This window comes from Rattus norvegicus, chromosome 5, assembly GCF_036323735.1.
Source record: "Rattus norvegicus strain BN/NHsdMcwi chromosome 5, GRCr8, whole genome shotgun sequence".
NCBI classification, from domain to species: domain Eukaryota; kingdom Metazoa; phylum Chordata; class Mammalia; order Rodentia; family Muridae; genus Rattus; species Rattus norvegicus.
Genome location: NC_086023.1, coordinates 109,001,791 through 109,015,038, shown reverse-complemented (window position 1 = coordinate 109,015,038; position 13,248 = coordinate 109,001,791). Strand labels below are relative to the sequence as shown.

The following is a 13,248-nucleotide window of genomic DNA, read 5'->3' as shown; positions in this document are numbered from 1 at the left end:
GAAAGCTCCAAGGCACCTTCAGGAGTACAGGGTAAAGGCAGGCCGCCTGTGCTCTGCACAGCTAGGTGTCACTGGAGGAGTCCTCAGCAATTCCCAGCAGACTTACAGGTGCTGCAATGGGAGACACCCTGAGTGGGGGCCGCTGTCTAACTTTACTGTCGGGAGCATCCAAACCCCCTTCATTTTATACAAGTTCCTGTACTCTTTCCTTTTTTACTGACCTAGCAGGTAGCCAACCCTTGTATTATAGGCTCAGGAAACTGGCAGTGACCTGCGTAAGTTTGTGGACATACAAGCTTAATATCTAGAATTTCAATTGCTAATATATACGCCATGTAAGTTAAGACTTCATGTTGCCCTGCTGTGATCATCTGCATCGCACAGGGAAATGGAAAGAACTTCTTTTCAAAACCAGTTTTGGATCTCTGAGGCAGGAGATGAACTGTGTAGACTCATGGGTGGACGAAGGCAGGGACGAGTGCGGCCAGGGCTGGCACAGCACTTAATATCTGTGACCACTTGCCTGCCCAGTGCAGGAGGCCTCGGTTTGGTCATTATCCTCACTCATGGAAGCTCTGGGAGGTTTACGGGTTTGTCATATACACAGGAACACTGACAAGGGGACCTCGAACGTGACAGGCAACTGTCTGAGCAGCTCTCACTGTGCAAAGCCAGAAGGACTGCAGTCTACCTCCTAGGGGTCACATACCAAGGTCACTGGCATGAAGACCTCTGATTCCTTAACGGCCACTTCTTAGCTCCTGCGGGTGGGCAAGGTAGAACAGGCCCAGCCTCCATAACCCCCACCCCAATCTGACTTGCTGGACTGGATCTAAGAAGTACCCACTTCCCCTTCACCTCAAACCTGGAAAGATCCCCTCATCTTCAGCAAGGAGGAGTATATGACTTTTTCCTTCTATTTCTTTTACTGCGTGCCCAACCTTCCCCGAAATGCTGACTTTTTTTGAGACAGGGTTTCACTATGTAGCCCTGGTTACTCTCAACTTTCTAGTAGCACTCACGGGCTAGCCTCCCGACTGCTGGTATTAAAGGTGTGTCCCACTACTCTCTTTCCCTTATACTTCTTTCATCTTACTAAATTCTACCTTCCTCGTATGCTTTATTGTTCTTTCTTTCACCACATTTGTATCTATGAATGTCTTGTGGTTTTGTTTCTAGTGACAGGGTTTCTCTGCAGAGCCCTGGCTGTCTCTGTAGACCTGACTGGCCTTCAAATTCACAGATCCACCTGCCTGGCTTCCAGAATGCTGGGATAAAAGTGAGTGCCACCACTGCCGGGCAGTGTACCTTTGCAGTGTACCTTTGCGTTATCTCCTTCGAATGTTTGGTTTCTTTCCACTGAACGGAAGTAGATGCTGAGCTCGGCACAAAGGCCCGCTCACAGAGAACTCTCGCTAACCAGCGGACACGCCTTTCCCAGCGGGCAACAAACGCAAACAGATAAGAGGTGTGACAAGATGAGCCTGGAGGAATCTCGTGAAGTGAATTAAGCTGGACACAGAAAGGCAGCAGCAGGAACTCACACATACGATCTAAAACGTACATGCTGGAGCAGAGGATAAAATGGTATTACCGGAAGCTCACTGTAAACCGACAATGGAAACAATCTATGAAGAAAATATGACTGAATACATATACATCAGGTATTGGGTGTACTAAAATTCACAGTGCACTCTCTGGTCAAAAAGGACAGAAAGGTCCAGACACACGAATAGCAGATGGTGTGGAGTGTCGTCACTGGACACATTCCAGGTTTCTAGCCCCCTAAGACATACCAATGAAAAGACTTCAGAGCTAATTACACTACAGATGAAACAGACTTTATAGGGACTCCAGGACACCCACTCTAATGCACGGCCGAGGACAGCACATTCTTCTCAGCTCACGGCACTGTCTCCCCAAGAAACCACACATTTCAAGCCACAGAAAGTGAAATAATTCTTTGTATCTCATCGGCTCATAATGGAACAAATATTAGAGGCCAACAAGAGAAAACACAGAAACGTTACACACAGAGACGGAACAATGTATCTTCAACAACCAATGAGTGGGTCAGTGCAGCGGCCATGGAAGGAGTTGAGAATTTCCTACACGGCTTCACTAGAACTCGTAGGGGTGCAGCAGAGAGTTCCAAAAGGGGGTTGTAGTCATGAATGACAGTATTAAAAGTTCAGAGAGATCTCAAGTAAATAACCTAACTGAACACCAGTGTCTTAGAGAAATGAGAAGAGCAGAAAGAAGGAAGGCAGAAGTAGAGTGCAATGAAGATCAGTGTAAATCCAGCCATTGGATTCCCAGTGAGGGGCCCAAACCACGATGGGAAAAGGTAATTTCTAATAGCCAGTGTAGGGAAAAGGGGGTATTCAGATGTAGATAGGCAGACGACGGAAACGGGATAAAAGATTGCCCTCTCTCATTCTGCACACACACAAAGTCAATCCGAAACGGATTGAGCTCCTTAGCGTCAGACCTGCCGCAACCCTGACCCTGCTGGAGGAAAAGCACATTGAGAAAGAGTTCTGGGTAAGGAAAGGATTTCTTTACACAGGACTCCAGCAGCTCAGAAAATAACAGCAAAGGGTTTTTGACTCAAGCTAAAAAAGCACATGAGGAACACACCATACTACCAGAAAGTGCTTACAAATTGGGAGAAAGTCTGTGACAGCTATCCATCTGACAAAGAATTAAAAAACAAAATACACAAAGAACTAAACTAAAAAGAATCAAAATAACAAACAATCCAATTAATAAATGAGGAAATGATACTACATAGATACTTCTCAGAGGTAGAAACAACTAATAAACACAAGAAAAAAATTTAACATCCTTAGCCATCTGGGAACCGTCAACCAAATGTATAGTGAGATCCCATCTTCGGAATGGAAAACAGGCAACGAAGGTTAGTAACGCTGTGGAAGTCAACACGCCCTTAAGACTGTTGGTGGGGATGTAAATCAGGCCAGCCACTACTATGAAAATGAGCCCAGGTTCCTCAACGAAAGCAGAAACCCCAGGACCTGAAGTATCCAAGCCAGCACACCCCAGGCTGCCCCCCTGCACAGCCAGCTTCATCTTGACTAGAGAATCAACCCCGATGCCTGTTCACGGATACAGAAAGTGTGACATATTGACCACAGAAATCAGTCAACCATGAAACAGACGAACAGTCCTTACAGTAAAATGAACAAACCTGGAGGAATTTTGAGGTGAAGTGAGTGAGACACTGGAAGACAAGGCACGAACTCATGCTCGATCTAAAACAGACTCAGAAGCTGAGGAGAAAATGGCGTTTACCAGAAGCTTGGGAAATATTGGCCAAGGGACATTAAGTTTGAGTTGAGCAGAAGGAGTAGGTTTTTTTTTTTTTTTTTTTTTTTATGAAATCTCCTGTGTGGCATGGTGATGTGGTGTATCTATTATACAGTGAAAATCAATGTTTGCATCCAAAAATTGTGAGGCGTGTACGTAAAGTGATAGGTGAACACACACACACACACACACACACATCACCATGTAATGTCCACATATAGCAATTACATTCATCAATATATAATTACTACATGTCAGTTTAGTTAAAAATAAAACCAAAACCTATGATGACAAGCTTAAAGTGATCCTGTGTCCTGCTTTCCCCCTCTCCCCATGTTTCCCACACACCCTCCCTCGGAGCTGAAGACTAGCACTCACCTGTCAATGAACTGATCGATGATGACCATGTCACCAGGCTGGATCTCCTCTCTCAAGGACCCGCAAGCTGTGGTCACAATGACATGTGTACAGCCCTCTTCCTTCAAGGCCCAGATGTTCGCCTGGTAGTTGACTTTTGAAGGCATGATGGTGTGATGTCTGCCGTGTCTAGGAAAGGAGATGGAAGTATGGCTTCAGCCCTTAGAGCAGGGAGCTTTAACCGTTACAAAGAAAGAGAGCAAAACTGTTCCTGGTGGATACCTCGAAACCCTTCCGCTTCATTGAGTAAACCGTGAAATGTCAATCTATCATGTCCTGCTCTTCTGGGTGAAGATCAGCTCTTTCATGACTACTGTTCTGGGGTAAATGGAATCAGTTTGTAGTTTCTGCCCTGGAACTTAGAGACCCACCTGCCCCTGCCTCCTCAGTGTTGGGATTAAAGGTGAGCACCACCAATGTCCACCCTTGAACTGTAGATCTAACCTTGACATGGACCCCAGGCTGCGACTATACTTGGAGTCAGGTTTGTTTGTTTGTATTAAAAGAAAAACTTGTAGATGCAGCGAACAGAATATGGGTCCTGGGAAAGTTCCGTTCCCCAGCTCCTTGTAATGGATTTTTAAAATATAATTAATTTAGTTTATAGTAGAACGAACATAAATGTACTACAGTAAAGTTAGAACTCTCAAGAGTAGGAGGAATTCCAGCAGAGAAACCTCTTGTTTTATTAAGCTGGGGTTTACTATGCCCCTTTAGAAAAGAATGAACACTTTTGCTAGTAGTGTTGGCACATGTTGTTAAGAGGAACATGGGACACTCCTGATGGATGTACTTAGGGAAGAGTCTGAGATAAGTCTATGACTTCTGTGTGCGCAGCCCTCCTTTTTGTGCCAACCAATTGGAAGCCAAGATTTCTTGGCCATGGTATCAAGGCAGAAAGCATAAAGGAAAAAGCAACAGACTAGGATATATGAAAGGTGGTAAACTCTTGGAATTCTCCACCTAGACCTGTAAATACAGGAGGGATCACAGAAATCATGGCAGAGGGAGGTGAACTAGAACTTGTCAAAAGGATTATCCCTGACAGTTTACAACTTGAAAGAAGGTCAAGGTGGTGCGGCTGTACAATGGGAAAGAAACGCAGACTGGCTCCACTGAAGGAAGAACTTAGAACCCAAGGCATTCCTAAAGTCACCTTCACAGAGCTTTGTCAGGCTCGGACAGTGAGATGGGCCATAGCTTGAAGTTTTTATGATGATGTCACAGTACCGTCACCTCCAAGCAAACGAAGAAAATTAGAAAAACCAAGGAAGGAAACCCATTACTTTTGTACTGTTGGAGTCTGCGATAAAAGAATTATCTCTCAAAGCCTTGTCTTTGGGCTCTGAGACAGTGGAAGGCATAGTGGTTTAACAACATGGATAGAAAAAGTCCTCACTGATCTGAAGGTGCAACATAAGTGGATTCCCTGTGGAAGAGAAGAAGTTAGCTTTTTCCTGACAGCCATAGAAAAGTCGTGGATTCATTTAAGGTGGAAGAGAAGAGAGTGGGTAAGGCAGCTGCAGGGGGTTAGGGGCAAGGGGGGTGCCTCAGGCTCCCGAGGACATCATCTTAGCCTAGGAAGACAGAAAGTCCACTCCCAAAGAGCTGAGTAGTGGCCAAGACGTGGACCATTGCCCCTAAGAGAGTGCCTTGTGTGGGCCTGATGCACCGGAAGGTGAGCCTGCTGCTGTCGGTGGCCAAGAGGGGACACCAGAAGCCACCGAGGGTGAAAGGATGAAAGGGATGAGGAAAGGGGAGGGATGGAGGTTGGGGAAAGCTGTAAGGGCTCCATCGCTGGAGGAGAGGAGAGGCTTCTGAGACATGGGACCACCCGGATGTTGCGGCTGGACGTTACCTGTGTAAGTGTTTAATGAACATTAAGAAGGAGGCAGACGATGCCGTAGTTGAAATGCATTGGGCTGAGGGCTAGAATAGGGATTTGATGAACCAGCTTTGCACTTACATAACCAAATTATGAGGCGCGTTGCTAGTTCATTCCTAGTTTCTTCTACAATTAGAAAAGTCTCTGTCTGCTGCTAGGGATATAGTGCAATGGCCTTAAGTGCTTAGTATCCAGAAGTTACCCTGTGTTGAGTCCCTTACATCTAACATCAATACAAGGAAAAAAGAAACAATCTATAAAATAGCTTGCATTGGAGGTAGAACCTGTTGGGAAGTCAGAAGAATTTCACCCCTGTGGAGTCATCTTACAAAGCACACGTTTAGTTGGATGTGCTCTGTGGCACTTGCAATCCTACTACTTGGAGGCTAAGGCAGGAAGACTGCTATGGGTGTAAGGTCAGTCTATGCTACAGAGAAAGACACTTGTCTAAATAAAAAGAAGAAAAGAGAAAAGCAGAAATGAATCCATTTTTAATCCTTCCCCTCTTAAAAGTTATCTGGAGATATCTATCTATCTATCTATCTATCTATCTATCTATCTATCTATCTATCTATCTATCTATCTATCTATCTATCTATCGTACAGGGCCTCAGAAGGAATTACAACTACTGCAACAGCAGGTAAACTTAGGAACTTAGGTCTTACTCCAGCAGTTCATCTCAGCCAAAGGCCAGAGGGGCTCAGAGGGCATCGGGTTTGGGTCGGTGCTGCCTAGAACATGTCTGTCACTAAGGGTTGCTTGGTGATGAGGGTAGCAGTGTTCTCCTGTGAAGGCAATAAAAACAGCAGGGCAGAGGCCTGGGAATGCTCATCGTTGCCTTCAAGATATTTGCTTTCTCAAGGAACCTAGAATTAATGGAGCCGGCCCCCAGACAGGAGCTAGCCTGGTGATAGGGGGTCAGTGTGTCAGGGGGAGCCATCTTTTTTTTAAAATGTGTGTCTGTATATGTGCACACATACATAGGTGGGTACTCAAAGAGGCCAGAAGAAGGTGGCGGATCTCTCAAGAGAGAGGCACACTTTTGTGAGCTTCCTGATATGGGTGCATGGTTCTTTTTTTTTTTTTTTTATTAACTTGAGTATTTCTTATTTACATTTCGAGTGTTATTCCCTTTGCCGGTTGGGCAAACATCCCCCTAATCCCTCCCCCTCCCCTTCTTTATGGGTGTTCCCCTCCCCATCCTCCCCCCATTGCCGCCCTCAGGGGGAGCCATCTTAGTCTGGCCAAGCAGAGGGCCTGACTGGGGAACACACGGGAAGCTGCACGGTCATCGCTCACTGCTGTTCTGACACTGCAGTCAGAAGCAGAACTGAGTGAGCTGAGGTGTAGCCAAGGCACGACCTAATGCACCTGTCAGCCGGGCAGTATCCTTTGCAACAGTTGCACTGCTTTTTAAAATGTGAAACGGAATGTTTTGTTTTTTTAATATGAGACTTAAGAATTAAAAAAAAAACCTTATTCTGATTAATTTATCAATATTGTTCAATATACCGTCAATTTTTAATGGCGAAAATCTGTTGTTCCACTGAGACTTGACGGTGCTCCAGAGAGCCAGGGCTTTCCTCAAGAAGTAGTAAGCACTGAGAGAGAGAAAGCGCGACTTTCTAAAAGTATACTGATTTAAACCACAGGCCCCGGAGGCCCACAGCTTTTCTTTTAAAAATGGCAACGAACGTTGTTCAGTTGGTAACAAAAACGAGAAATGGTGAACAAGACATGGACACCAAATGCAGCACTGTATGTGCTGGAAACAGTGGGCAAAAAATAATTATAGAAAAGGGACCAATATTTTAGTTAAAGATTTTTTTTAGAATCTTTCTGTATATAAAAAAATTCAATAAATGTTTATCCAAAAATGTTTGCATATACAGACATTTTATAAAACATAAAATATGTTTTGTATGTAATTGTTTTTCAGGTAGACCTGGGTCCAAAGCTATAGTTGAACATAGAGCATTTCTTTTGTTAGGGCAAGCCGTCTCAGTTTCCAATTTCCTTAAAGTTGGCGCATTGGTTTTCCAAATATAATATCCTGACATCTTTTTTAGTAGCTACACATCAAGTAGGCATTACTTTTTCAAAGGGTTTACAGGCTAAATGCCATTTCATTAAGATGCCATGTATTTGCACCTATGACAGGTCCCGTAAAGAATTATTACTCCTGGCGGTGGTTACAGCGCTGCTCACGGCCTGAATCCCCGCACCCAGGAGGCAAAGGCAGGTGGATCTTTGTGTTGAAGTCAGCTTGTTTTACAGAAAGAGCTCTAGGGCAACAAAGAGGAACTCGGTCTCAGAAAAACCAAACCAACCAAACAAAAAGACCCAAAACAAAACAAACAAAAAAAAAGGAATTGTCACTAAACATATCCAAAAAGGCTACGAGATTCCCGACTATGAGATTCCCCACAACCCTCCCCAGAGGAACCAACTCCTTGACCTCAGAGTCCTAGCTACTGGAACTGGGAGGAACCACTTCATGTTTATCTTACTCCATGCTCGCTGGCCTTCTTTGCTTCCATAATTATTCTTGCCCAGGCTCTGACCCTCTTTAGATCTCAGCACCAAGACGGAGAAGTCTATGTACGCATCTCACTGCATACGACTACTACACTAATGTTCCCCCTGTGTCTCCTTGATGCCCACCTCTACAATACAATCTGCCCCAAGGGCAATGCCCTTGCCTGCCTTCCTCAGTAGCACCCGTTATGTAAAGATCACTCTGTTGGACAAACATATGATGCATTTGGTTAAAATTATTTGAGCCCCTGAGACACACAGACATGAGCCTGAGAATCCACGTCCATTTAGGATACTCAGGTCAACAGCTGTAAACGGCTCAATTTTTAAAGTTAATTTTAGGGGCTGGAGAGATGGCTCAGTGGTTAAGAGGACTGGCCGCTCTTCCAGAGGACCCAAGTTCAATTCCCAACACCCACATGGCAGATCACAACTGTCTGTAATACCTGTTCCAGAGGATCCAACACCCTCATACAGACATACATGCCAGCAAGACGCTCATGTGTATAAGGGTAAATTAAAATTAATCCTCAAACTCACATTGGTTACATGGCATTTTTATGTTCTTATGAGCAATGTTTTATAAACATGTCTAGACTATCTGGGCCTCTTGAAAAACTGACACATGTGATGTCCCACTGAAGTAGCTTTGTTAAGGGTTCATTTCTTTACCTCCGATAAGACAGAAATACACTGGAAGCGAGTAACACACAAGCCTGTCTTTGTTCAATGTTTGAAAGGTTTGTTTATCACTCACATATCTACTCGTTGTTGGAAAGTACACTTAAATCTAATTACATGCCTATTTGAACATGTGTAATTTAAACAATCATTTCTTCCCCGAGCTTGAAAATCATTAGGCAGTTCTCTAGCAATGACTACAGACCAAGGAAATCCATGAGGGGACAATTAACAATCTCATTTTAGTTTTACTGGCCCCCATGAACCTTCCACTTCACTGCTGTGGATGAAGCTTTGAAAAGCCCTCGTTTCATGTCTTACATATAATCCATACATCTAAGTGTGGGTTGGCCTGAGACTTGTTCCCTACCACTAGGCCATGTAACCCTTCTAGAAGGCACCACCTGTTGACATGCCTGAGAGAGTCTGCCTTCAGGCCCCATGTGGTAGGGAAGTTCCTGATGACGGTGCTCTCTGTGCAGTGGTGCACCCCATAAGCCCTGTTCAGGGAGCGAGTAGACAAGCACAAGTAGCCCACATCAGTTCAGGGACCCGAAACCTCCTCCATACAGAAATACATCCACTCCTGCATGGGGATCTGCCCTGGACAAAGCATCTTATTATCTGATTTTGGAGGAAAGGAAACCATCAAAGGAAATTGTTTTGTCATTAGGACAGAAACTGAAGCTTCAGTGTCAGTCAACTGACTGGTTTACAACCTGAAGTGGAGAAGGAGATCTCTGATCTCCTACATATTTGCAATCTGAACCTCTTCATGAGTAAATAGAGTCCCGGCTCCACAGACATGTAAGTCACATGTACATTATTACCTGTTCCCAGACTTGAAGTTAAATTTAAATTCTCCCAAAGTAGTAATGTTTCCAAATAAACCAAAACCAAGAACCAACTTAAGATACTTTACCTGGCAAGAAGCACACAGTCGACGTTCTTTATCTTCCCCAAAATTAAGGCATCAGATGGCTGCACGCGGGATGAAAAGAAAAGAGTTACGGCTTAGCAATTTTAAAACATGTAAACGGTTCTTAAAAGTTAGGATCGTGAAACCACAACAGATTGGTGGGAACCTGGAGTTTGAAGATAAAGCATAGGGAAAGGAGTTTAGATTCTTAATGAGCGACATTATTATTGATAAACACTGACCGAGCTCTCTGCTAGCTGGGGCTCAGCAGGCTCGGAAGGGCAGCGAGGGCCGAGGGAGCTTTACACCTGTCAGTGGCACTCGGATGACTCAAGAAAAGTTGTGGAAGTCAAGGGTTTAGGGATTAAGGAAACACTGTGGGGAACACCAAGAACTCAGTGACAGAACTGCCTGCTTGTGATGTCCAGGCCTGAGACGGCCGTGGGATGTATTGAAGTGTCACAGGGAAAAACTGGAGAACCAAGGTTCTCCAAACAAGAAAGCCCAGGCTAAGAACAAGAGAGAGGACTTGGAAGAACCCAGGTCAGGTGAGGAACTCAGCTGAGAAGGCGGGCATGGTTGGGATGCAGCTCTCAGAGGAATGCCAGTCCCTGGAAGAGGCAATGTGGAATTAAGAATGTGGATGCCCTACTCACACAGGCTTGGTGGGACAATATTATCTGGCTCATCTGGGCCGGAAAATGTCACGTTATACGGACTCATCATCCAGTAAGTCACCAGCCTGTCTGGCAAATTACCGTAGTGTGACCTGGGCTTTAAATTAGAAACAAATTTGAATGGAAAATGAACATCTCGACTTCTAGAAGTGTAAACCAAGAAGTTACACGTGTGTTCAAAAGCCATGACATCAGTCTCCTGTAGCTGAGGAAATCTAGCATGAGGACTTTGGACTGGTAGGCTGTCCAAACAAAACTGACAGTTGCTCTCGATTTAAAAATAAAGCCAGTACATTCTCAGAGGCCTGCCAGCACCAGAGTGATACCTCTTGTCCCTAATCCCCTGCCTAGAACATTTCACCCAAATAAATACAAAAGAACATACCTTCTTCTTAGCACCCCATGGAACATTCTCCAATATTGATTATATACTCAGTCACAGAGCATGTCTCAACAGACACAAGAAAAGTGAAATAACCCCTGCATCCATCAGACCACCATGGACTAAAGCTGGACTTCAACAACAACAGAAAGCCTACAAACTCATGGAAACGGAGGGAGTCTCTCCTCAATGAGCACTGGGTCAAAGAAATAAAGAAATTAAAACCTAGAATTCAATGAAAATGAACGGGCAACATACCCATATGAATGAAAGCGGTGCTAAGAGGAAAGTTCATAGCACTAAGTGGCCTCATAAAGGATTCAGTGAGGTCTCGTACTCGCACACACGAAAACTCTGGAACAAAAGAAGCAAATGCTCAAGAGGAGTAGACTGCAGGAAGTGATCAAACTGTGGGCTGAACTCAATACAAGAGAAATGACGAGAACAAGACAAAGGATCAACGAGATGAAGAGTTGGTCCTTTAACAAAATCAACAAAACAGACAAACCCGTAGCCAAACTGATTAAAAGGCAGAGAGAGAATATACCAATTAACAAAACCAGAAAGGAGTGGGGGTGGAGGGGTGCATAACAACAGACACCAAGGAAATCCAAAGAATTATCAGGTCTTATTTCAAAGACAGTCAAAATGGCAGCCTACAGAATGGGGAAAGATCTTCACCAACCCCACCACTTGACAGAGGACTGATATCTAAAATATATAAAGAACTCAAGAAACTAGATACCAACAAACCAAATAAGCCAATTAAAAAAATGGGGGTACAGAGCTGATCAGAATTCTCAGGAGAGGACTCTCTAATGGCAAAGAAGCACTTAAAGACATGTTCGATGCCCTTAGTCATCAGGAAAATGAGAGTCAAAATGACTCTGAGATTCAATCTAATACCTGTCAGGGGAGCAAAGATCAAAACCTCACATGCTGGAGAGGATGTGGAGCAAGGATGTTCTGGACTCCATTGCTGGTGGGAGTGCTGGTGGAAATCAATTTGGTGGCTTCTCAGAAGACTAGTTAGAGATTTACCTGAGGACCCAGCTAGAGCACTACTGGGCGTACACCCAAAGATGCTTCACCATGCCACAGGGACACTGGCTCCACTCTGCTCACAGCAGCTTTATTTGTAATAGCCAGAAACTGGAAACAAACCAGAGATCTCTCAGCTGAAGAATGCATAAAGAAAATGTGGTACATTTACAAAATGGAGTATTATTCAGCTATTAAGAACGAAGACAACATGAGATTTGCAGGCAAATGGATGGAACTTGGGACTCTAGTGAGGTAACCCAGTTTCAGGAAGACAGAGGCACTCACTTGTAAGTGGGTATCAGTCATAAAGCACAGGACGACCATGCCACAATCCATGTAAGTGGTAAGGACAGCCCAAGGGGTTACATTTGAATCTCACTGAAAGGAGGAATAGATCAGGCACAGTGGGAGGACAGGAGTGGACTGTGAAGGGGAGGAGCTGGGGAGCGAAGAGGAGAGACCATGTGGAGAGAGAATGAAGGGGAGGTGACAGAGAGAGGCAACTGGACTGGGGGTGGGGGCATCTCTGGGACATGCTAGAAACCTTGGGCAATGGAAATTCCCCAGAATCTATGAGGGTGATCCCAGCTAAGACTCCTAGCAATGGGGAACTTAAACAAGCCACCTCCTGTACCCAGGCAAGACTGCCAATGGAGGGACTGGGACACCAAACCGGTCACAAAACCTTAGACTCACAACTTATCCTGCCTACAGGATACGCAGGGGCAAGGGATGGAGTAAAATCTAAGGGAAGGGACAATCAATGACTGGCCCAGCCTGAGACCCACGTCATGAGAAGGAGCCCAGTCCTGACAGTATTATTTATATTTTGCTCTATTTGCAGACAGGGATCTAGCATGAATGTCGCCAGAGGGGCTTAACGCAGCAACTGTGGGAAGCTGATGTAGACACCCAGAGACAAAACACTGAATGGAGATTGGGGAATCCTGTGAAAGAGGGGGAAGGAGGAGTCAGGGAGCTAGAGAGGTCAAGGACAGCACAAGAAAACCTACAGAATCTAACCTGGGCACATGGACACTCAAGTGCCAACCAGAGAGGAAGAATGGGATGGCCCCAGGCCCTCTGTACATATGAGCAATTGTGCAGCTGAGGCTTCACGTGGGACTCCAAAGGGGGAGTTTGGACTGTCTGACTACACTGCCTGCCTGTGGATCCATTTCCTCCAACTGGGCTGCCTTGTTCAGCCTCAATGGAAGAGGATGCACCTAACCTTGCTTCAGCCTGACGTGCCAGGGCTGGTGGAGGACCATGGAGGCTCCTCCTCTTCTCTGTGAAGGAGAGAAGGATTGGAAGTGTGTGTGTGTGTGTGTGTGTGTGTGTGTGTGTGTGTATGTGTGTGTCTGGGAGAAGGGT

General features: G+C 45.0%; 1 protein-coding gene and 1 pseudogene across 1 annotated transcript in view; one reads left to right on the top strand and one right to left on the bottom strand.

Moving 5' to 3' along the window:
- Positions 1-13,248, bottom strand: part of Mtap (methylthioadenosine phosphorylase) — a 46,225-nt gene that overhangs the window by 21,456 nt on the left and 11,521 nt on the right. The window contains exons 3-4 of the mRNA NM_001394049.1: positions 9,775-9,833; positions 3,709-3,876 (exon numbers count right to left, since the gene is read on the bottom strand). Coding sequence (NP_001380978.1) covers positions 3,709-3,876; positions 9,775-9,833 — 227 coding nt within the window. The remainder of the gene's footprint in view (positions 1-3,708; positions 3,877-9,774; positions 9,834-13,248) is intronic.
- Positions 4,683-5,790, top strand: LOC134487091 (RNA N6-adenosine-methyltransferase METTL16-like; annotated as a pseudogene).